The 26,393-nt window shown below is 38.9% G+C and overlaps 1 protein-coding gene across 3 annotated transcripts in view; it reads right to left on the minus strand.

The window, feature by feature from the left end:
• Nucleotides 1-26,393, minus strand: part of CACUL1 (CDK2 associated cullin domain 1) — a 76,168-nt gene that overhangs the window by 9,740 nt on the left and 40,035 nt on the right. For 2 of the 3 annotated variants that reach the window (XM_001153044.7, XM_016919461.4), the window contains exons 4-7: nt 18,747-18,842; nt 12,138-12,240; nt 5,956-6,045; nt 2,064-2,202 (exon numbers count right to left, since the gene is read on the minus strand). In XM_001153044.7, the coding sequence (XP_001153044.2) occupies nt 2,064-2,202; nt 5,956-6,045; nt 12,138-12,240; nt 18,747-18,842 (428 nt within the window). Of the gene's footprint in view, nt 1-2,063; nt 2,408-4,970; nt 6,046-12,137; nt 12,241-18,746; nt 18,843-26,393 lie in introns of those variants that run through there. The other variant, XR_010147029.1, reaches the window with a different exon arrangement.

A 26,393-nucleotide genomic window follows, 5' to 3' on the forward strand; every position in this document is an offset into this window, starting at 1 on the left:
TTGAAAATATGCTCAACCTTACTCATATAAGAGAAATGCAAATTAAACCAATTCTGAGGAATTATTTTTCACCTACTAGGTTGGCAAAAATACAAATGCGTAACAACATAGAAGGCCATAAAGAATAGGAACTTTCCACCTTTGTTGGTGGATATGCAAAATGACATAAATCCCCTGTGGAGGGCAATTTGGCAATATTAATCAAAATTACAACTGCATTTATTCTTAACCTAGCCATCCCACTTCTGAGAATTCACCCTCCAAATAATACCTGTAACAAGTACAGGCATATACAAGGTGATTCGCTGTAGCACTGTCCATTATAACGAAAGACTAGAAATAACTCACGTGGCCATCTACTGGGGACTGGTTAAGTTTTAGTCTATACACATGATGAAATTTATAAGAAACACAAATATGGACATATATTGTGTTTGCTTGTATTTATATTAAAAAATGAAGGAATCACAAAAATGGTTACTTGATGGGGTGGGATACGTAGGGAGACAGGTGGGAGCAAAACTTCTCAATGTATACTTTTTATAAATGGCCTCATTCTGTGTATGAAAATAATACCACTCTCTTTCTGCTGGAACTTATTACAATTAATGTGAGGAAATACCTGATCCCTTGACACCAAAGAGAAAAACTATTTACATTCCAGCATTTCCCACTGGCCCTTCCTTCCCCTAGCCACAGAAAGCCCCAGGTCTCCCAGGCCCATCTCCACAGCTTCACTGATCCCTTCCAGTGTTAAGCTGTCAGTGATGGGGTAAATGACCAGTGGATTACTCACTGCCCCCACTACCACAACAGTACAGATGTCACCAGGACAGAAAAAGGAAATACCACTCCAGGAACCAACAAATTACCTGCTTTTGTCCCTAATCTGAGACTTCATAACAGTGACTTTAGTCAAGGCTTGTTTTTCTGAAATTCAGTTTGGCCTCAGACCCTTTGAAAAAATGCCCAGCCCCAGCTCTAGCCAGATAAGTGAGTCAACACTCAACCTACTATTTGTAGACATGATTATGCCTAAGATACCTCAAGCGTGTTCCTTTCCACAACTTTCTTCCTGTCAGGAAGCCAAATGAGAGAAGATACATAGAAGTGCTAAGAGTAAGGATTATAAAAATGGAAGCTATTACTGTGCCCTTAAATGATTTGCTGATATAGGCTATTTTCTCATGGGGAATCACAAACATTTTATAAAAATGTATTTTAGTTGAAAAATGCACTCTGCAAGATTTTTTGGGATATGACCATGATAATTAAGCGCAAAAACTTTAGAAAAATTATCAAAACCAAGAAAGGTAAATAAAGAGATGCCCTACTTAGGAAGAAACCACTAGAATTTAGGGCAAAAGGGGAAGTATGAAATACAGAATTTAAAGCCTCTATGCTAGGTTAGTCATAAAAGTACATTATAACAGATCATAAAAGTTCTATAGTGTTTTTCCATATGCACAGGACTAATACAAGAAAATCAAAGTTGAAAGAGCTCCTGGAGCTTGCCCACCTAACTGCTCACCCAGTGGGAAATCCCTTCTTCAAAATGTATGGGCCGGGCGTGGTGGCTCATGCCTATGATCCCAGCACTTTGGGAGGCCTAGGCAGGCGGATCACTTGAGGTCAGGAGTTTGAAACCAGCCTGGCCAACATGGTGAAACCCCATCTCTACTAAAAATACAAAACAATTAGCCAGGTGTGGTGGTGGCACACGCCTGTAATCCCAGCTACTTGGGAGGCTAAGGCAGGAGAACTGCTTGAACCCAGGAGGTGGAGGTTGTGGTAAGCCGAGATTGTGCCACTGTATTCCAGCCTGGACAACGGAGCAAGACTCCATCTCAAAAACAAAACATACGTAATGAAGAGCAGCTTCCACAAAATCAAAACCTAGCTTCAACATTTCTACAGACAACGAGCTAATGTCTTCTTGCAGCAGCAAGACTCTTGGCCAGTTACCTCCCATTCTCAGAACCTTACCATTTCTCCCATGTCAAGCCAGACTGGCCTAGGGAAATGGACATATTTGACCACTAAAGGAAAAAAAAACAACTTGCCTTGTAAAACCATTCTGTATAAGTTCTCTTTGAAATTTCTGATCTTGAGCAGCATATTCAGAAAGTTCAGATTCCACCGCCGGAGGGAGAATGTTTGGAATAAATTTAGAAAATAGAGTTGGAGCCATCTGAACCCACTCTGTGAGGAAAGGAAACAATTCATTAAGGAAATCATATAAACACATCCAATTAAATGGAAAAGGGAAAGTTTTCTTTTAAAATACATAGTAAGCCAAGTTTAAAGCAGGGGAAAAAATTAGTGCAATCCCATTCTGGTAAAGAACATACAAAGTTAAATTTCCCTTCTAAAAAGAATTTTACAGGCCGGGTGCAGTGGCTCACACCTGTAATCCCAGCACTTTGGGAGGCCGAGGCAGGTGGATCACGAGGTCAGGAGATCAAGACCATCCTGGCTAACATGGTGAAACCCCATCTCTACTAAAAATACAAAAAATTAGCCAGACACGGTGGCGGGCACCTGTAGTCCCAGCTACTCAGGAGGCTGAGGCAGAAGAATGGCGTGAACCCGGGAGGCGGAGCTTGCAGTGAGCCGAGATCGCACCACTGCACTCCAGCCTGGGCGACAGAGCAAGACTCCGTCTCAAAAAAAAAAAAAAAAAAAAAAAAAAAAAAAAGAATTTTATAGTATGAAGAAAGCCATTTTTACTTTACTGATTTAACAGAATTTAGTGAAAACCCCTAGGGAATTTTTGAACAAATCTTACAGAAAATTATAAGTATGGAGGAAAACATGAATGTGATTACCAAACAATTCTGAGTGGGAGGGGACTTGGTGTAAATATCAGCCTTATTAGCCATTAATTAAAACAATATATAGCCCAAGAATAGAACAGTACAAATAATAAGTAGACATATTTAAAAAAAGAGGCAGCACAAAAGGTAGGAGGGACTGAACGTTTAATAAGTGGGCTGGAGGTAACTGGTTAGTACTTTGAAAATATTTTTTGAGCCATGTTCAATTACAGCAAATATATATAAACAACAGTAAAAAAAAAAGTGGTTATCAAATCATTTTTTAAAAGCTCAGGAGACTATAGAAAATAAGGCAAAGAAGTCACAAGAAAACACTTGCACCAGATATGACAAAGATGAATTAGTATCTTTATTATAACGAATATGTACAGATCAGTAAGACCAGATAAATGAGTGAAAGAACCTATAATAATAGAAACAGAATAGCCCTGTTAATATTTAAAAAAATTCAAGCTAAAATAAATATACTCTCTCCTTTTTATTCAGTGAACATTAAAGAGAATTAACACCCACCTGTATCAAGGGCATGGGGAAACCAGCATTTCCCTTCCTTGGTGGTGGTCCTCAATTAACACTATTACTCATTTTGAATTGTTTTAATCTAGCCCTTTCACATTTTTCCTCTTGGAAAACATTTTGGCTACACGTCAAAAACTATAAAAATATTAATGCTCTTGAATCACTTTAAAAACGATAATCTGAGTAAATGATTATAAATCAGAAAAAGCCACACTTGATGCTGTGGAACATTTGCTCTGTGGTAAGTAAAAAAGTAGAAGTTAATAAAATGTCTAACAGGAGAATAGCTAATTAAAGTTGGCAAATAAGCACTGCAAATGATACAAGGACCAATCCATTCAGTAACGCCTTGGAAGAAACTCGTGGCAAAATGTTTCCCTCCTTCCAGTCCAGCTCAAATATGGCTTCACTAAGAGTCTCAATACAGTGCTACGGAGAACCACTAATCAGTCAGAGCTGGCAAGGTCAAACCCATCTGCCACAAAATAAAGACGAAGAAACAAAGTGTGTGTATTAAATGAAAACGGGCAGAATAGGATTGCTGGAACTATTTCTAAAGAATGGATGCCAAAAATGGTAAGTCATCAGAATCTACAAGGATTACAGCCCCGGAATCTAGAGTTTAAAAAGCCTTCTTAAGTGACTCAGATGCAGTCATACAAAGACCAGCACTTGCGAACTACTGCAGTGGAACAAACCTTTGCTTTCAAAATTCAACTTTTAAAATATTCTAATCTTAATCTGTCAGGTGAATAAAATGGCTTTAATAAAGCAGGAACATAATGGGTACTGGCAAAACATGTAAATGTCAAAATATGTTTTCAAGTATCTCAGAAAAGGCACAGGGCAGCAAAAGGTTAGTATGTGATAAAATTCACCTTTTCAAAAGGACAATTCTCAAATATAGAATTCTCCTTACAAGTAGTATAAATCCTATTACAAGAGCTTGAACCTGGATAAAATAGCATTTAGATAAACATGTACCCACAATACTTTTCTACCTTTAGTGATAAACTTTATTTTGCAATTTTGTTACGTATGATAAAAGCCAGTGCTTATAAAGCTGCCTACTTGGGAGGCAGAATTTGTCATACTGCACTTAGATGCTTTCAAAGGAAAAAAAAATCATTCATAACCTGGTACACACACACACTATTTCAGGAGCCATCTTCATCACACTGCTGTAAAATTCTGAGAAACTAGATACAGAAAAGTATCAGTTTATTGGACATACGCAATAAAATCTTTACTACTTTATACAAGTAATTTCTGTTAAAAATCACAGAAAGTAAAGCTCAAACCCTAGATCCAAATTTAACAATAAATTTGAATACTCTAGATGTCATTAATCATTTAAAGTAGCCTAAGGGTTTTGTTTTGTTTTGTTTTGATGGAGTCTCACTCTATCGCCCAGGCTGGACTGCAGTGGTACGATCAGCTCAGGAAGTAGCTGGGACTACAGGCGCCCGCCACCATGCCAGGCTAATTTTTTTGTATTTTTAGTAGAGACGAGGTTTCACCGTGTTAGCCAGGATGGTCTGGATCTCCTGACCTCAAGATCTTCCCGCCTCGGCCTCCCAAAGTGCTGGGGATCACAGGTGTGAGCCACCACACCCAGCCTAAGAAGGTATTTCTAAAATCAGTCTACCAGTACCAGTTTTCACTTGGTTTCCATTTTAGCTTGCTAAATTCTGACAGGTCGTTTAAATTAATTAATCAAACAAACCAACAATTAATTAAAATAACCATTAAACTCAAATGGATAGTAATAACAGCAGTGAATGTTTGCATGCTTATTATGTTATCAGGTACTGTGTGTTAAGCTCTTTATATCATGTTTTATTTCGTTTAATCCTCAAACAACAAAAGAATTTCACAAAAAGGTAATTACTATCTAAAAAGCATTCCTTGTATTTATAGATTGTAGAACAACGTTCTATCCTGATAACTTTTGTAATCTCTCTCCCATGGACATTTATAAGTTGCTAGACAACTCTATGACAAGTTTGAGGTTCCGGCTAATAGAAAGATATACAAAAGCTCCTTGGGATTCCTTTAAATTTATAATATTTTATTCTAAGATAGAGAGACACATTAAGAATTTAAAAACCATGCTTTTGACTATAGTGATCTTTGGTATTTGCTTTGGTTCTTGTGATTGTCTCTCTCCCCAGAACATCCTTACAAAATGACTGTAACTTTACCAACACTTCTAGATTCTTTGCGAGTTACTTAACAGACCTAAGAAGATGGGGTTGTGAATGTGGATGTCTGTGAGTATGTGCAGCGTGAGGCAGGAAGTAAAGAAGAAACTAAGACCAAACATGAGATTCAATTTTATCCAAAGTGTATCCTACAATTTATTTCTTGTATTTCCCTCACAGGTTCTGCAAAAACCACACTAGTTGGTTTCCACTAGCAGAGAACATTCCAACTGAGCTCTGAGTTTACATTTCACAATGATGAGTATCTACTCAATTTTTTTGCTCCAGCAAATCCAAGTACCATTAAGCCTCACAAAACACATACAGAACCACTGCCCTCTTGGAAAAGGCTGTAACAAACAGTTCCAATCCCAACAGAAATGAGAAATGTTTACCTGGTCTGAGGGTATACAGGCCTTTCACAATATTTGCCATAGTTGAAGGTGTGACCTGAAATGGTGTTGACTGGGCTTCTAAAAGTAAAGCTGAAATAAGAAAACAGGTTAAAAAGAATGTAACACATATTGACTGTCAAGATTTCTCTATTACTGTTTCTCCCAAAGACTCCTGAAACATAAACAATTGTAAGAAAGGAACAGTCCAATAAACCAATCAAACGTTTATATACTAAGGATTTTATTTTTTTAATCCACTGCAGTAGCTAAAATACGTGAAGGTCTGCTGGCCACTAATGGAAATGAATCAATTCATGAAGGTTCTGAAAAGTAAGTAAAGCTTTCTAAAAGCACTAGTATAATGTATCATGAATGATACATTATAAGTGAGTTGAGTTGAAAGTGCTTCCATTACATTTGGAGAATAAAGTATCATATGATAATCTCCCTCAATCATTTCTCCTTCCCCCAAAACACCATTAGTAATTATTTGGTAACTGTGATCAGAGACAGAAATTCATTTCCACAAATGCTATAGCTACATCTACTATTTTCTTACAAGAGCTAAGGGCAAGGGATGATAATGGCTCATCTTTCTCATTTTCATGTCTTTGGTGACCCTGACTCTGAACATGACAACAGAGACAGTTTTCTTTTTAGGTTATCTACTGCCACACAAACATTTTTAAAAAGTTTTTAATGAGTAAGAATAATTCCTCTAGATTAGATCACTAACAAATACAAGTGAATTCCATTGATAAGTGAACACAACAGATACTACTGACCTAAAATGATTCATTTTTAATTTATCTCAAAGAGCTGCATTTGCTAATAACAACAAAAAACTTAGTAGGATTTTACCCTCAGGCAGGCTTGTAACATCACATATAAACTGATTTTGTTCTGTTCATGCCTTTCTAAAAAGAGAAATGCCATCTTACTAGGCCAATAAGGATTTTACAGTCTCAAACGTACAATCTGAGTTATGTTTGAATATATATGATGGCCATCAGAGATGCACTCACTGTTCAAGTCTATCCTTCCAATTTTATCATCAGTAGATAGTTACAATTTTGAATGGCATACACCACCAGGGGTGTCCTGTCTTTTGGCTCCCCTGGCCCACACTAGAAGAACAACTGTCTTGGGCCACACATAAAATACACTAACGACAGCTGATGAGCTTAAAAAAAAATTGCAAAAAAACTCGTTTTAAGAAAATTTACAGGCTGGGCACAGTGGCTCACGCCTGTAATCCCAACACTTTGGGAAGCTGAGGCAGGTGGAACACAAGGTCAGGAGTTCAAGACCAACCTGGCCAACTTGGTGAAACCCCCGTCTCTACTAAAAATACAAAAAAATTGGCTAGGCGTGGCGGCAGGCGCCTGTAATCCCAGCTACTCAGGAGGCTGAGGCAGAGAACTGCTTGAACCTGGGAGGCGGAGGCTGCAGTGAGCCAAGATCCCGCTACTGCACTCCAGCTTGGGTAACAGAGCGAGACACTGTCTAATAAAAAAAAAAGTTTACGAATTTGTGTTGGGCAGCATTCAAAGCCGTACTGGGCCACATGCAGCCCGCAGGCCACGGGTTGAACAAGTTTGGCATAGACAAATGCTAAGCATTTCAGAAAATCATGTTGCTTTAAAATGCAGTGTTTAAAAATTTAAATTCTAAGTGTTAGGTTTTCAAAGTTCTCTCTACTAATCCATCTTCCTAACCTTTTCACCATTTTGGCCTCCAATTAGCCTTGCTCCCACTAACTCTTCGTATTCAACCACATATTCATTATGTGGTCAAGTATATACATTTGCAAACAACTCCTACCATAACTGAAATCCCCTATGTCAAATTTGATAGCTATAAAGAAATGATAAATATAATACAAACATATATACATAAAATGTACATAAATTAATTTGAAATAAATTTAAAATGATTTTAGGAAAACAGTGTTTAAAACTTAAAAGATTTTCTAGTTAATCTCCCCTTTTAAGGAAAAAGAAATGGGAGTTTGGGGGTGGTAATTTGAGAGAGAAAAGAGTACTGAGCATTTAGTAAGTGCTACGTACTTTACATATATTTAATTCTCACAAGCTTTATCATCTACCTTTTTATTTTTAACAAGTGAGGAAACTGAGGCCAAAATAAAAACCCATCACTGAATAATTCATCTGAAGTCACAGAGCTAGCTAGAGGTGGAAGAAGTTTGAGAACTTGTGTTTCACTCTAAATTCTGTACTCTACTTCACCATACCAACACCGAAATGCTTGCTTATACGCAACAATCATCCCACAGATGTCAATAAGCCGTATAGTTTAAACACGAGAATAGATAACTTCTAATCCTAAAATCTAGACAGGTTAAGTGTCTTGCTAAAAGTCACACACCTTTTGATACCTGAATTGGGACCAGAACCAAGCTCCTCTGCTCTTTCAAGTATTCCTCAGTGCTACACACTTGCTCAGGAGACTCTCTCCTTTATTAATGTGAAAAGCAATTCGTAAAACTGAAAATACTCTTGGCTTCAAAAAATTTCAAACTACAATGGTTTGATCTAAAAGGCAGAACTGCCTAAGAAAATTAACTAAAACGTAACTATTTAGAACACTGTGCAAACTGAACTATAAATCTGCTGCTGCAAAAGTCAACACACTATATTTTCCCAGGAAATTTTCTATCATTAATTAACCCCACGCTACACATTTGTTACATTTGCTCAGAATCACCAACATACGACGTAAATATTTTGATTAACAATAGATCCTAGTAGTTTACTTTCAGCCAAAAATAGAAGCCACTTTATTTTATAAGCAAATATGCATAAAAATGATTATACCATGGAGCCGACAGAAAACTAGTTTTATTCCCAGTAAGAAGTCATTGTCTTCATTCATGAAACATACTAATAATGAATAATATGGGGCAATCAAGAACTGATTCTTTATTAACAGACAGTATTCATTTTACATTTTTGTGTTGTTTTTAAGACATGGCTCCCAAATTCTTCTGACAAACCTCTTTTTTTTTTTTTTTTTTTGAGACGGAGTCTCACTCTGTAGCCAGGCTGGAGTGCAGTGGCCATCTTGGCTCACTGCAACCTCTGACTCCTGGGTTCAAGTGATTCTCCTGCCTCAGCCTCCCAAGTAGCTGGGATTATAGGCGCGTGCCACCACACCCAGCTAATTTTTGTATTTTTAGTAGAGACGGGGTTTCACCATGTTGACCAGGCTGGTCTCGATCTCCTGACCTCAAGTGATCCGCCTGCCTCGGCCTCCCAAAGCGCTGGGATTACAGGTGTGAGCCATCGCGCCCAGCCGACATGCCTTTTATCAAGAGGTGGGATACATTCCTCTCTCCTGGAATTTGGGCTCTGTGACCCTCGCCCAGCAGAATACAGCAAAAGTGGCACTGTGCCAGTTTCTGAGCCGAGGACCTAAGATACCAGCAGTTTCCATTTCCTGTATCTTGAGATACTCACTCATGAAGGAAACACAGAGGAACCAAAAGCTAGCACCGACTTACCAGCCACGTGAATGAGTCACACTGAAAGTGCCAGCCCCCAGCTGAGCCACATCAGACAATGCTGAGCAGAACAGAGATAAGCTACCCCACCCCAAGCCCTCCCAAACTGCAGAGCAAAATAAAAGACTGTTGTTTTAAGCCACTGTATTTTTGGATGATTTGTTATACACCAATAATAAATGGAACACTAGTTTTCCAGATCTATCTGAAGCCACGGGAAGGAAATTACTGATCAGATTGTAGAAAGTTACAGAAATTGAATGTAGTTATTTGTTTTGCTGCAGTAAAGGGGTAAGTAATATAAAAATGTCTAAGTAGAAACGACATTAATAGCTGTGCTATTCTGGTTTAAACTTTAACCTCTCTTTGTCTCCGTTTCTCCATCTATAAAATGGAGGTAATGACTATACCTATCTTATAGGGTTAGGAGAATTAAATATTTGTAAAATATAGGTCCTACCACATACAAGCAGTGTGTGTGTGTTTAAAAACCTTTTGATGATCACCCACATAATACAGTTAAACATTGTCCCTTGTTGTTCTGAAGCCCAAACCAATGAGGCCAGTCATCACTCCTCTAAGTACAATGCCTAACAACTGCTCAATAAGTATCTGATAAACTCAGTTTTTTCCAATTTACCAAAGCTTAAGGACCTTTTCTGTTTACTTGGAAATAAAAAGGTATATCCACCTTTAAGTGTAATTTTTATTGAAAACCGGACAACGTGATTATGATTATGTTTTCTCTCACCAACTCTGGACTACTATATTCTCTCTTGAATATTCTCTTTGCATACGTCCAATAAAATTAGTTTCCAAATTACTGGCAAATATAAAAATATATTTACAAACTAGACTGGCTTTTTCTACCAAAGGGTAGCATTTCTCTACAGAATTTTACCAAGATTTCAAAATGCTCTATCTTGTCATGAAAGCAAAAAGACAATGTCAGTATCAGGAAATACTTAACTGGTTATAATACCTGGAATACCTCATGAGACAATTTTTTTTTTTTTTTGAGACGGAGTCTTGCTCTGTCGCCCAGGCTGGAGTGCAGTGACACGATCTCGGCTCACTGCAAGCTCCGCATCCCAGGTTCACGCCATTCCCCTGCCTCAGCCTCCCAAGTGGCTGGGACTACAGGCGCCTGCCACCACGCCCGACTAATTTTTTTTGTATTTTCAGTAGAGACGGGGTTTCACCATGTTAGCCAGGATGATCTCGATCTCCTGACCTCGTGATCCGCCGGCCTCAGCCTCCCAAAGCGCTGGGATTACAGGCGTGAGCCACTGCGCCCGGCCAAGACAATGTTTAAAGATGTTTATAAACATCTCCCAGCCTTACAAAAAAAAATGGGAACATAATAATGAAATGTATATTATCTTCAACTACACTATTCTTTGAAAAAAAAAAAAACCCTGCCTTTCTAAACTAGCCCCATGCTTGATAATTCCTTCACTTAATTTAACATCAAAAATGAAAAAAAAAAGTTTATGGTCAAGCTTAGAACAATTCTTTTGTAAATTCTGGTAAAAGTTCATTGTGGTGAATGCTAATTATGGCTCAAAGGAAAGCAAAAATACATACTGCCAACCCAAATATGTGCCACATTCAAAAAAATGACTTGATGTGTCACATAAGATAGGAGCTTTAAAAGGACGCTGAGGACACTGAGACATTAGGTTACAGGGACTTCCTAACTCCACCTGGAGAAGTATATTCTTTCAGGAAAGGTAGAATGAGATGCTACCTACTGCGAGGGGGAAGAGGACTCAAGAATGGGAAGAGGAGAGGCCAGGTGCAGTGGCTCACGCCTGTAATCCCAGCACTTTGGGAGGCCGAGATGGGTGGATCACGAGGTCAAAAGATTGAGACCATCCTGGCCAACATGGTGAAACCCCATCTCTACTAAAAATACAAAAAATTAGCCAGGCATGGTTGCGGGCGCCTGTAATCCCAGCTACTCGGGAGGCTGAGGCAGGAGAATGGCGTGAACCCGGGAGGCGGAGCTTGCAGTGAGCCGAGATCGCACCACTGCACTCCAGTCTAGGCGACAGAGCGAGACTCCGTCTCAAAAAAAAAAAAAAAAAAAAAAATGGGAAGAGGAGAAACGAACTGAGCTTAATGTTCTTAATAACCTACACAGGCATATGAAATATTTTACAAATCCTAATTCACAGGAGAGAAAACTCAGGGCCACAAGAGGCAAAGACGTTTGCCTAAAATAGAGAATAAATGACAGAACCAGACTAGAGAAGAGTTTCTGCACTAGAGTAAAAATCAGAGGATTCTGTACTACCATTTCAAAGAAATAACACTGTATTCCTTCTAGAGTTACTAGTAGTAAAGTTAGAAGTGAACTTCCTAATAATACTTTCCCTACTGTCAGGAAAAAGGGGCGGGGGGGGGGCGGGGGCAACAAGTTCTCAGGGCAGACACAAGGGCACTGTCCAATGACCTGGTCAAGGTGCTCACAGCTCACCGGGTGACCTTCAAGTCCCATTTTTAATTCTGCAGTGTCTCAGGTGGGCTTCAACACTTCCTGCTATCTGGTTCAGAAGATGTTAACATTGGGGTTTACATGACAATGCTCTCAGACCAAAAGAAAAAGGAAAGATCATTGCTAGTGTTATCTCACCCCATAAGCTGAATTACTTACGCATTAGGCTGTAAATGTGCTTTTCTGCAACATGTTCCGTAAACAGCTTTATAAGGTCATCTTTTAAGTCTCTGTTAAGCTTGGTTTCGATGTAAAACTTATTCTGAAAAATAAAATAAAATCTTTTTTGTGTATTAATTGGGGAAATGATTAAGTCTAATGAACTGGAGCACTAAATATTTTAGAAAACAATGCATAAAGGCATCAATTAAAGCAGAAAAACTCAACATCCAACAACAAAAGCCATGCAACTATTAGTTACTTGTCTTTCTGGCACGGGGTTGAAAGCATAAAAAAATGTTTTGAACCATACATCTTCAAAAGAACACTGGGAGATATCCAAAATTAACTAGACAGGGATGTACAAACATTGTAGAACCACACTGTGTGGAATACCCTTTAAAAATACATCACCAAAAGACAACATGGAGAAACACTAATGAAAAGTACCCCACTTATCAATGATCTGGGTTGAAAGCAGGCTGTGGACATGCACTGGTTGACTCCCCAGCACACACTCAATTTCACTGATTAAGTCATTCAGCTTCTGGCATTCCCTGGGGACCACCTTTGGTTCAGAAGTAGACACTCAAGGCAGCCCAAGCAGACTTAGAGAAATTGTGGTGTGAGGGAAAAATCTCCTGCAGTCATAACCATGAGGGGAATGTCAGGCCTCTGAGCCCAAGCCTGCATGTATACATCCAGATGGCCTAACGCCAACTGAAAAATCACAAAAGAAGTGAAAATGGCCGGTTTCTGCCTTAACTGAGGACATTATCTTGTGAAATGCCTTCTCCTGGACGATGAGTCTCAGAAGCTCCCCGAGGAGCTCCTGGTCCGAGCACCTTGTGACCCCTGCCCGCCACAGAACAACCCCTTTGACTGTAATTTTCCACTACCTACACAAATCCTATAAAACTGCCCCAGCTCCTCTCCCTTCGCTGACTCTTTTCGGATTCAGCCCACCTGCACCCAGGTGATTAAAAAGCTTTATTGCTCACACAAAAGCCTGTTGGTGGTCTCTTCACAAAGACGCCCGTGACAGGGAACAGGATAAAACAGATGTTACGGACAGCAGAGAGACCAAAAATCAAGTCCTTAGTAATACTACTGAACCACAGATTCAACCAACCCTGGACACAGCCTTATTTCTGGAGTTTTATTATAAGAAATAATACTCTTCATTATTTACTTAAATCACTTTGAATCATGTTTTCTGTTTCTTGCAGCTGAAATCCTGACTAGAATTACTGGCAAGTCAAAGTTTTTCTTTTTTTCTTTTTTTTTTTTTGAGACAGAGTTTTGTTCTTGTTGCCCAGGCTGGAGTGCAATGGCACGATCTCCATTCACTGCAACCTCTGCTTCCCGGGTTCAAGTGATTCTCCTGTCTCAGCCTCCCGAGTAGCTTGGATTACAGGCATATACCACCACACCCGGCTAATTTTTGTATTTTTAGTAGAGATGCGGTTTCATCACATTGGTCAGGCTGGTCTCAAACTCCTGACCTCAGGTGATCTGCCAGCCTCTGCCTCCCAAAGTGCTGGGATTACAGGCGTGAGCCACCACGCCTGGCAAAAAAAGTTTTTCATATTTAAGTGTTAATGCAGAAGAGTAGAAAATACATAGAGGAATGTTAAGTTGCTCACTGATTCTCTCTTAATTTAATTTAAAAATTTTTTTTGGAGATAGTGTTTCACTCAATTGCCCAGGCTGGTCTCAAACACCTGGCCTCCCACTTCAGCCACCTGAGCAGCTGGGATCACAGATGTGAGCCACTATGCCCAGCCACTGAATTCTTAACACACGTTTCTCTCTTTAAAAAAATATATAAAAATAAAATGCACATGGTTAAAAAACAGAAAGCATGCAAAAGAGTATGCAATAAAAACAAGTCTCTCAATGCAGACCTTCTGACCCATTCCCAAAAGGTCCCATTCTACACTGGGAAAACTTCTGTATATTCTTTCTAGGATGTTCCCTGCATATATATACATGGATATGCTTTTTTCCCCCTAAAAAAAAAATACTAGTGTGAAAATATTAAAGCCTGCATTGTACCCTGCTTTTTCATTTAATGTTGCATCTTGGAAGATTTTTCTCTAAAAAAACAGAGTTGTGTTACTTTTAATTGCATATTTTTCTGTGTCTTCCATAAATTATTTAAATAATAGTCCCTACTGATAATACGAATGTTCCTCAATGTTCTGCTATTTTAAAAACCTGCATAATTCTTATATACATATTTGTATGTATTTATGAGTTTATTTGTATAATAAATTCCTAGAGGTACAATTCTTGAGTCAGATTTTTGCATATTAAACTCTTAACAATAATGCGAAATAGTCTTCCAAAGAGGCTTTACCAATTTACATTTCCACCAAAAGTGTGAGGAGCTTGTTTCTTTATAGATTTACCAGAACTGAATATTGATCAAACCTTTCCAATTTCACTAACTAAAGTAAGTTAGCGGAAAAAAAGTTATTTTATTTCTTAAATTGTGATATTGGGTATATTTTCATGTTTATAATCTTTTTTTTCTATGAACTGTCTGTTCCTATGCTTTGTCCATTTTTCAACAGAAATTTAGGGTTATCTTTTTCCAATTCATGAAAGCTGATTATCAAGGAAAGCAAACTTTTGTCTTATATTTTTCCAATTTTGCATTTTTTCCCACTTACTTTTGGCTTATGATATTTTACTATACAAAGGTTTCCAAATTTTGTATTGTCATAGTCTGATATTTTCTTTTATGACTTCTAAGTTTGGGTCCTTTTTTCATTCTAACTATTCATGATTCATAGTAAATTCATTCACTATGCATGATTTCTTTGATAATAGTTCTCTAACATTTCATTCTTAAAAATTTATTCCATTTAGAATTTTTTATAAAGAATAAGGTAGGCCGGGCACAGTGGCTCACGCCTGTAATCCCAGCACTTTGGGAGGCCAAGGCAGGCGGATCACGAGGTCAGGAGACCGAGATCATCCTGGCTAACATGGCAAAACTCTGTCTCTACTAAAAATACAGAAAATTAGCCGGGTGTGGTGGCGGGCGCCTGTAGTCCCAGTTACTTGGGAGGCTGAGGCAGGAGAATGGCGTAAACCCAGGAGGCGGGGCTTGCAGTGAGCCGAGATCGGGCCACTGCGTTCCAGCCTGGGTGACAGAGCGAGACTCCGTCTTAAAAAAAAAAAAAAGAATACGGTAGTGGCTAGGTGGTCGTGCCTATTTAGGCTCATGCCTTTAATTCCAGCATTTTGGGAGGCCAAGGTGGATGGATGTTACAGACCAGCCTGGATAACATACCAAGATCCCATCTCTACAGAAAAAAAAAAAAAATTCCTAACATTAGGTATGGAAAAATCTACTCCTTCCTTACTGATCTGAAATGTCACCTTTCTACTAAACTTCTACATTTACTTCAGCTTATTTCTGGGCTCTGTTCCCTTGATCTGTCTATCCCTGCCACCAATGACAATCATTATTAATTACCATAGCCTTCTCATTCCTTTTAATATCAGGTGATAGAGACAGAAGGCAGTCAAACGCCTAGGCAGACAGGGGTGGTTCTCCGGTGAAAGCCCACCTCCAGGCCCAAGACAGTTTAAAGCCTGAAAGCCAAGCTACAGGCAAATCCTTGGGCGGGACTGAGAACTTGTCTTCCCGTTTGGCGCACTTCCCTCTGATTGACCCCCACCCTTCACCTATTTTACATATATCTACCCTTTCTTAATTGGTTTTCTACACTGTTATGCCCACCTTTGAGTAGTGTCCTTGCTTTAACCTTTTTTGCATATTCACAAACCAATCAGCATGCACTCCCCATTCTGAGTCCATAAAAGGACTCAGACTCAGCCACAAGGTGGGGGTGGGGGACCACCCCCACAATCCCTCTCCACTGAAAGCTGTTTCATTGCTCAATAAAATTCTTCTCCACCCTCCTCACCCTCCAATGTTCAGCACATCCTCATTCTTCTTGGGCGCAGTATAAGATCTTGGGAACTGCCAAATGCGGGTACAAGCTGTAACACAGGCGAGCTGGGGCACATCAGCATGGCCGAGCATGGCCAAGCAAGGCCCAGGTGGGGCACTGCCAGCCAGGGGTCCCCAGCTTGCAAAGTGACCAAGAAGAAAAAATCCTACATCAGTAGGGCCTCATACGTGAATTCTGATAGTTGAAATTCAGAGTAAGTCTGAAGTTCATTCTTATTTATCTTTTATAAGTTTTACTGGTTTTTTTTTTTTCTACATAAATTTTATCAGAAGAGATTAAGTTAGCTGTCTTCCACATTTCATTTCTAAGTATTTTCCCCTTTTTAAATTAATAAAAACTTCAAGCTATTTTCACAACTGAAATTTTTAAATCAAAATTTAGAGCAAAAGTTGATTTGGCAGTATACCTTAATGTCTGTGAAATAAATTAGCCATCTCTTTGAGACTCTGTAGTTTATATTCAAGAATAAAAAATAATATAACTGTTTAACTCCCAAAATAAATTTTTCTGCATTTATAGTGCTTTTCTCTCCTGGTATATTGTCCTATTGATATTTAAGACTTGAATGCACAGCATTTTAATGTACCCTTTCTACTCTTTGTAAGTAACTAGAAACCATTAAAAAGAAATAGTATGAAAACTTCAGAAGTACTTAGAAACTCAAGTTAGTCTACCTCTTTTCAACTTTGTCTCGGGTACAGTAATGTTAAATTCCAAAATTGTAAGCAAAAATAAATGTCTTTATTTGACCTCTGTAACTTTCAGCAAGACCTTAGTTACAATTTATTTTCTAGTTTAATGACAATTTCTTGATATTCATATAGACAGACTTCTAACAAAGACGCTAATTTTGACAAATGTTTTAAAAACTTTGTTTCTGTGATATCAAAAGAAACTTTGCTTATTATGGCACTAGTAGGTTACCATTTCAAACTATTTTCTTTAATATACTTTTCCAACAAAACAGTACCAAAGTTCAAAGAATTTCTATCTTCTGGACAATAAAAACAATTTACATAACAAATTCTCAAAAGTAACTACAAAGCAAATTCAAGCTCTTAATCTATAAGAAAAGCTGTAGTTAAGCTTTACAATCTAAGATCCCTTATTTGAATCCTGCTAGCTGAAAGAGTAAGTTTGAAGTTCGTTTATTCTTAATTGACACAGACCTCTTAAACCCCAGGATCCTACCATAAAGTTTAAGAAAGCAACAATGGCAATACAGAAAAGCGTGAATCACCTTCCTGTCTTAACTATTTTTGTTTTAATAAACTAGCTATTTACCTTTTGATTCAAAATTATGATAAATTAGACTTTTGTTTTTATTACTCACGCACCTAACCAACATGCTTATCTGGTAAATGCCATTAAAATGGCAGACATGCAAGTCAAGAAACCTATTTACCCAGCCTTAACTCCTTTATCCACAAATAGGCCCTGTCTTCCAGCTCTGCTTCCATACCTGGTCTCTTCTGAAAACTTTAAACAGCAAGAATAAGGAGTCGGCTCGCACGGAAATAAAATGTTTGCTCTATCAGTACAGGACATTTAGTTAACACACTCCTGATCAATAGCCCATGATAGGATTTCACCAAAATGATACAATGTAGCTACTACCTCCCAGGCTTACACTCTTCCCAATAAGTTAATTCTGCTATCCTAGATGCACTTATTCCTAATGTCATCAACAATATTTTTCCTTAGTTTCATGATTCATAAAGGAGTTTTGGCACTTAAACCAAAAGAAAAGCCTTTTTATACATTTCTTTCTTGGTAAAAGGCAAAAACCAGTTTCTTTGGCATTACATTGACTAGAAAACTCGTACTATTAAAATTGTTGTCAGTAACCAAGAAATAAGTGTAAATGAAAATCAGGAAGTACTACATGGTCTTTTGGAAAGTGCCTTCTAAATTAGAGACAGGGGTAGTTTTGTTTTGTTTTTCTTAAGTGCATTTTATGGAAAATAACATTTTTAAGATTGCTATCCACATACAGCAAGCTACATGCTACAGAAGGTAGGATCAACCTGAACATCTCATTCACTAGTCTAATAAAGAAGAACCAGGATCATGGTTTCTAAGGGCTCCTCCATTCAACAGGAGCACTAACATTAAGATTCTATGACTCTCGATATTTAAAACAGGGAGGAAGCTGATCAACAAAGTCACAGTCTACAGATTATACTCATAGCATAACTCTCCAAATAAAACAGATCATCAGAATGGCAGCAATGTTTTACTGTTCTATTTTTATGGAATGATTTACTTGGCATTTTACTTTCTGAGGACAAGAAATCTTACATATCTTTATATTTCTGGAACCAAACACAGTGCCTTCCACATAGCAGAAATAAAATAAGTACTCATGTGGGTGACTGCTAATCTTAATGCCTACTTGTCTATTCAGCAATTGTTATGGAATTTCAAAGCAGAAAAAGGGGAAATAATTAAAGTTCTTCTATGTCAACAACTATCGCACATTACTGAAATAACTTAATTTCCATTTCTAACACAAATGTAGTAAAAGAAAAACAGAATATGCTTAACTCTCTGCATCTATTTGTGCTCTGAACAATACACGTAGGTATTTGGGAAGGAGGAATGAGCTCTTACTTACCATATATATGAAAAGAGGCACAATGCTCTGCAATGCTCCCATATATTGTCCAAGAGCTATATTAAATCTTTCAATATAGAGATCTGGAGGGCTGGCCTGTGAGAAAGAACAGAAGTGTGATCGATCTGGGAAACCAGGGAAAGACCTTCCACCACAATTTGAAACACAAATAGAAGGAATTCAAAATTCATACTGAGATTCACAATTAAAAAAAAAAAAAAGGAAGACACGTACACTCTGAAGGTAAGACTTCCACCTTTATTCCAAAATCTGCTATGTAAAACTGAAGTTTAGCCATCTGCAAAAGCTGTGTAACCTCAACACGTTAATTAAAAGGCTTCTTCTTTTACTGCATAAAAAGGTGCACTAAGGCTGGGCGTGGTGGCTCACACCTGTAATCCCAGCATTTTGGGAGGCCAAGGTGTGTGGATCACTTGAGGTCAGGAGTTCAAGACCAGCCTGGTCAACATGGTGAAACCCTGTCTCTACTAAAAATACAAAAATTAGCCAGGTGGGGGTGGCAGGTGCCTGTAATCCTAGCCACTTGGGAGGCTCAGACAGGAGAATCACTTGAACCTGGAGGCAGAGGTTGCAGTGAGCCGAGATCATACCACTGCACTCCAGCCTGGGTGACAGAGCGAAACACTGTCTCATAAAAAAAAAAAAAAAAAAAAAAAAGATGCACTCAACGATAAATGATTTTTAAAAACTATTACTGAATTACATGGATATTCTATATAGAACCAAACTATATTTGAACCTGGAATGAGTTGGGAGGATATTCAACTAAGTGGTATAGGCTTAATGTACTATTAGAATGGCTAATGAAATTTATAATTACCTTAAGCACAGAAATATTCTGATTTCTATGCTAACTTGGTTGTAAACCACTTCTGTAGCTAATTATAAATATTAGTTAGAAAGCATGGACACAAATGACCCATATACACCTTCAGCTCTGTAGAGTAGTAAAACACAATACATTCCTCTATTAACTCACTTTTACAAAATACCAAATCATAAAACCATCGAGAGAACACTACCAACTTTTTTATATGTTATAGACTGAATAGAATATAGACTGTGTTCCTCGAAAATTCCTATGTTGAAGCCCTAAACCCCTAGTACTGCCATACTAGGAATAAGGAAGTAATTAAGGCTACATGAAGTCACAATGGTAGAGCCGTGATCCTACAGGATTAGTGTCCCTAGATGAAGAAACACCAGAACGCTCAGGTTCTCGCTCCTCCCACAGGGCTCAGAAAAAGGGCCATGTGAGGACTGCAGTGAGAAGGCAGCCATTTACAAGCCAGAAAGAGGGCCCTCACCCGGAACCGAATAGGAAGCACCTTTGTCTTGGACTTCCTAGCCTCCGGAACCATGAGAAACAAATTTCTTTGTTTAAGCCACCCAGTCTATAATACAGTTGACCCTTGAAAAACCGGAGAGTTAGGGGAGCCAACACCCAAAACACAGTAAAAAATCTGTGTATAACTTTTCACGTCCCCCCAAATTTAACTACCAATATTGCCTACTGTTGACCAGAAGTCTCACTGATAACATAAACCATCAATTAACACATATTTTTTATATTATATGTATCATTTATACTGTATTCTTACAATAAAGTAAGCTGGAGAATAAATATCAACAAAATCATCAAGAAGAAAAAACATATCTATTCATTAAGTGGAAGTATATCATCATAAAGATTTTCATCCTTATCTCCAACAGTGGGAAAAGGGTAGGCCTTGCTGTGTCAGGAGTGGGAGAAAATCCGTGGATAAGTGGACCTACGCAGGTCAAACCCGTGTTGTTCACGGGTCAACTGTACTTTGTTGTGGCAGCCCAGTCGAAGACACTGTGTTTTACAGAAGTGCATCCATGCATGATTTCATTCTATTCTCTAAAGCTAAATTAATTAGGTCCCATTTTAACACTAAAGAAACACCTAAATGGCCAGTAATTCGTCTAAGACTAGACCATTAGACAAATGATAGATCCAGGTCTTCCAGCTAAGAATTCATTCCTGGGTCAGAGTGTTGGGGGATGAGCATGGTACAAAACACAATGCAAACAAAACTGATTCTACACAAGAACTAACTTGTGGCAGCCCCACAGCTTATCAATCACATCTTACACATAACGTCTTGCTTTCAAATAAGGATATTAAGAAATGCCACATGGAAGGATTCCTAAATATTAAATTTTAAAACATGAAATTATAAGACCACTTCAGCTAAGCTGTTTCATAAATGTCCAAATATTTTGACGCTATTTTCAAATAAGATTCAACTCATATTTCAGTTCTACTTAGAAGCTTATATATGTGTAAAGAATTGTCTTTACTTCTTCTAATTCATCTTCCATTACTGAGTACTTACAGGTCTGGTGCACACTAGGTGCTTTTATTTACATTTCTTTTTTTTTTATTTTTTTATTTTTTTGTACATTTTGAGACAGGTCTTGCTCTGTCTTCCAGGCTGGAGTGCAGTACCATGATTACAGCTCACTGCGGCCTCCACCTCCCAGGCTCAACTGATCGATCCTCCCAACTCAGCCACCTCCCAACTAGCTGGGACTACAGGTATGCAGCACTAGGCCTGCCTAATTTGTTTGAGATTTTTTTTTTTTTTTTGGTAGAAATGGGGTCTTGCTATATTGCCCAGACTGGTCTTAAATTCCTGGGCTCAAGCAACCCTCCTGCCTCAGCCTCCCAAAGGGCTGGGATTACAGGTGTGAGCCACCACACCCAGCCCATTTCTTTTTCTTAGTCCTTCTAACTGCCTACAAATTGAATGTTATTTCCATTTTACAGATGAGGTGATTGGGGCTCAGAAATAGTCACCTGTCTACAATTCTACAGTGAATAAACCCAAGACCTACAACTCAAAGCATGATCAATCCAAGGCCTTCTACACCTACTTAAATTCTCTTTTGGCACTCTGAAACCTTTTTAAAAACTTCTCAACGTAGGGCACAACTGTCTACCTCTGGTTGCACAGCAAAGAACAGGACTGACAATGGGAATACTAGCACTCCCCAAAAGACATAAGGCCTCCCTGACTGTTCTTTCTACCTAACCATCTCTCTCTGCACCCACTAAGCTGGCTAACTTCTCCTAGTCATTCCTTCAAAAATATCTGAACTACATGGCCCTTCAGTGGGGCCCCACTGCACTCACTTCCCTCACTGGGTAGTCTGCCACTACCTTCAAACCCCTGGAGGGCAATATTTGTGTCTTATCTGTATATCTCCGGTGCTGACTACAGTGCCTAGAACATAGTAGATAAAGAATGCATTGTTTTGCAAGGAAAGGGTCTTGTTCAAATCTAAACTTTGACTCTAAATCTAATTTAGCATTATTTAAATCTAAATTCCTACTTAACAAAGCTGTATGACATTAGAAAATTCATTTTGCCCTCTAAATTTCAATTTCCATATATCCAAAATAGGAAAAATACTAGCTGTGGTATTTCTAAGATGTGACGGAAATCAAAGAAAATAGTGTGTGTTTTGAAAATGTCAAGTATTACACATGTATAGGCAACTAGTAAGTAAACTCCTTTCTGAATTAACTACCCATTTGTCTAATGCTTCAAAAAAATCCAACAACATTTTTGTTTTTGAGATGGAGTCTTGCTCTGTCACCCAAGCTGCAGTGCAATGGCATCATCTCGGCTCACTGCAACCTCCGTCTCCCAGGTTCAAGGGACTGCTCTGTCTCAGCCTCCTGAGTAGCTGGGATTACAGGTGTGGGCAACCACACCCAGCTAATTTTTGTATTTTTAGGAGAGACAGGGTTTCACCATGTTGGCCAGGCTGGTCTTGAACTCCTGACCTCAAGTGATCCACCCACTTCGGCCTCCCGAAGTGCTGGGTTTACAGCCGTGAGCCACCGCACCTGGCCTAATAACATTTTTAAAAGCATTCTTTGTTAACTAAAGAACTTGGGGAAAATGGTTCCATGTTATAGGCAAACTTTTAACTATAACTAATGAACGGAATCATATGTAACATCTTCCCCTAAACTGCTTCGAAGAACTCTAAAAATGATATTTCGGCATTCAAAGAAATAAATTTTAGAAGTATTACGTGAAAAAAAATCTTAAAAGCTGTTGCATTAAAATAATGTTCTTTTTACAAAAGATCACTTTATCCAGAAGTTAAAAGTATAAACATTGATCAAAAAGTACATTTACAGCAGACAGAATAAAATTGAATTCCTTATTCAAGAACTCCCAGTCTCAAAGACTATGAGTATTAAAAAGTACTTTCTGTACTGAATCAAATGTCAGAACACAGCTTTTTCTACAAAGTAAAAAAGTATATTTCATGTAGCCCTTATTCAAAACCTTTTAAATGACAGGACTATAAATTTTAGCAGTCTTCTAAAATAAACCCAAACTCCTTCCTAGGAACCTAGAAATGTCATTTAAGAAAAAAAAAACCTAATCAAATTGTTTCTCCTTAAAATTTAAGTTCAATACACTCTAGCCCCATTGGGGAAACTGTTAACTATTTGATTTACCTTATTTCAACATGACAGTATTTGGCTTGGACATTCCAGTTTTTACCCCTGAACAAGCAAGCTTTGCTTTTTCCCCAAAGAAAACAAGAAAAAAACTGCCAGAAAAATAATAACCATTGTTACAGGATCTTTGGGGTGTTGTTTTTCTGGCCAGAAACCCCTCTGGCCAGTGGCGCCTTTACCTGAGTTTTGCCCAGGCCTACTGGGCTCATTTTGCCCACTCGACCTGGCAGGCTGTGCTCGGCTCATGCTACTGGCCTGGGTCCCACACCTGCCAAGGGCAAGTCAGTACGTGGTGGTGCCTGGAAGCTTGAAACTCCAAGAACCAAAGGGCCCCAAAGGGCCCCAAAGAGGGAGTCACAGCCCTGGCTCAGGGAGCTCCCAGGCTGGGGCTTCCCGAAGGGCCACAGCTCTTCTTTCCTTCTCTTCGCCCGCAATGTGGCAAGCAAGTGGCATGTCTCAGCCCTGTTTGTGTTACAACTCTTTTAGCCTTGTCATTCAGTGGGTCCTGAGTTCTTGTCCTGTGACCAGAAGAAAAGGTACGCAGACAAGTGGAGTAGCAAGACAAAGAGGAGCTTCATTGAGCAACAGAACAGCTCAGAGGAAAGCTGCAGGGAGCAGCTCCTTTCCACAGCCAGGGTGTCCAGACAAGTGTTCAGCTCCTAGCAGAAAGGGTAGCTCCTCTCTGCAGCTGGTCGTCCCACTGTTTGCACAGCTCTCAGCAGAAAACAGGCCCTAAAGTGAGTGGCTCCTCTCTGCAGCTGGTCATCTCAACAACTGTTCAACTCTGGGTAAGCCCAGGGCTTTTATGGGCCCAGAGGGGAGGAAGTACGTGCCCACTGGTCCATGGCCAGCCACAGGCAAGCTGGAAAAGGCACCACAAGTCTGTAGGACTGGCAGCCTGGCTCCCAGCCTTCAGGCCCTCCTTAGCTTGAAGGTGGAGGCCTCACTGGGGACCTGCCCTCTTCCACCCAGGAACCTGTCTGCCTCCTGCTGCCATTCATGGCACCCAGGCTGTAGGTGCCAAGGGGCGCCTGCAGGCCAGTGCCAAGCTGCCCTCAGCACCCCTCGGCTTTCTTTCTGTGCTTGTCAGTGCCCAAAGTCCGGAGGGGGCCGAGGCAGCAGAGGGCTAGTGTGTTAGCACTGCCCTCAGCGTGTGCACAGCTGGCCAGGCTGCGACAGCACCTGGGCTCGCCCCCAACTTTGCTCCAAGATCAGAGTCGGTGCCGACAACTTGGAGAAGCCAGGCAGTAGGAACAGACACTTCTGAGCCTTCGAGGGCAGGGGGTTCTTCCTGGGCCCCCAAGAATGCAGGGATGCCTGAGTCCACAGCTGTGGATTGGGTGGCTGCAGCAGCACCCAGTGTGCTCCCACCCCAACTCAGAAGAGACTCCTGCCAGCTCCATGGAGCATGCAGCCCCACCTGTTGACGCCTCCCTGCTACAGCAGCGTGATGGCAGTGGCCACTCCAGATGGGCCGCCACTGCCATCACCATTACTCCAAACTTGCTCCAATTTTTCTTAACAGATCTAGATTCCCTGAGTTTTGTAATATAACTGTGTGAGAATATTTTTTAAATAATGAGTAATGCATTCATCTGGTTTAAAATTCAAATGAGTTCAAATGGGTTTAGAGTAAGTTTTCCTTTCATTCCTTCCTCCCTGAACCAACCAATACTTTTTATATCCTTCCAGAAGAACTTTATGCCTATACTAGAAAATAAATGTCCCATTTATAGTTCTTTATACACAAATGCTAAGGTATAATCACACATATCTGCACTTTCCCTAACAATGTATATCTTGTAGTCAGTTTTATTCCAGTGGTTCTCACTAACATTTTGGTCTCTGGAAACCTTTACATTTCTAACAACAACTCAAGATTCCAAAAAGCTTTTTGTTTATATGCAGGTTGTATCTGTAAGTATTTACCATAATAAAAATTATAACTAGGTTCTAAAAATACTTATTAATTCATTCTAAAATGACAATAACAAACTCATCACCATCTTATTTTTATGAAAAATAACTATTAACCAAAACAAAATTTAGTAAGAGGAGTGTCACTGTTTTTACATTTTTGCAAGTCTCTTTAGAGCCTAGCTTAATAGAAGACAGCTGGATTCTCATATCTGCTTCTGCAATGAAATCAGTTGTGATGTGTTATTTTCTGAAACGATCAATGAATTTTTTGTACTCTATTCCATTAAAAACCACGGGTCTATCTTCTACTTTAAATGGATCTTTTCCGTATACATTTTATTACATCACACATTGGTCATTTGGAAAATACTGATTCTCTGAGTTATGTAGATCTTCCCAATGTTGATTTCATTAAACGGTATCAAAAAAATACATCTCTGATGAGACAGTATCAACACCTATCTCATCAGAAATCTTTTTAAGTATTGGGAAGCTATCAAGGTCACAGTGGTAGATATAAATTTTCCAAAATTTTAATTTTCACTTCGAAGCTCAAGTTTCATTATTGGCAACAAATACTGTCAGTCATTTTCCTTGAAGTGACAATCTTAGTTCACTAATTTCTGAGAAAATGTCTGTCAAATACCAAAGTCTAACCATAGTTTGTCAGTCATTTTTTCAAGTGAAAATAGCGTTCTATGGGAAAAGCAGGGTTAGTTCAAAATTCATACAATCACATAAGCACCTTTTCTCAAAACCACCACTGTACTCTGGTATGCAGTGTCCCATTTCTTTACATAAAATATTTTTTAAAGTATAAAGTCACAATTTAATAAAATTAATAATTTTCTCTGTTTCATCTGGGACATTCTTAATGAAAATGGCTTCCTCACCCCGCACGCATGTGGAAATGAAGATTCATGCTAAGGCACCAGCGTCTATCCATCATTACTTATAGAACCCCTGAAAGGCTTTTGGGGACCCTCCGAAGTCCTCAAAACACACACACTTTAAGAATATCTATTTCTGTAAGATGCTTGAATGTACTATTTATTTAATCAGATGTCATATTGATAGCTTCGTGCTAATCCTTTGTTACCAGATTGTTGCACTGAGTAACTTCATATAGATGTTATAAGACAATAATTTCAAAACAACTTTTAAATTAAAAAAGGTAGAACTAGATAATAGTC

The sequence above is a fragment of the Pan troglodytes genome, chromosome 8 (genome assembly GCF_028858775.2).
Source record: "Pan troglodytes isolate AG18354 chromosome 8, NHGRI_mPanTro3-v2.0_pri, whole genome shotgun sequence".
Taxonomy (NCBI): Eukaryota; Metazoa; Chordata; class Mammalia; order Primates; family Hominidae; genus Pan; species Pan troglodytes.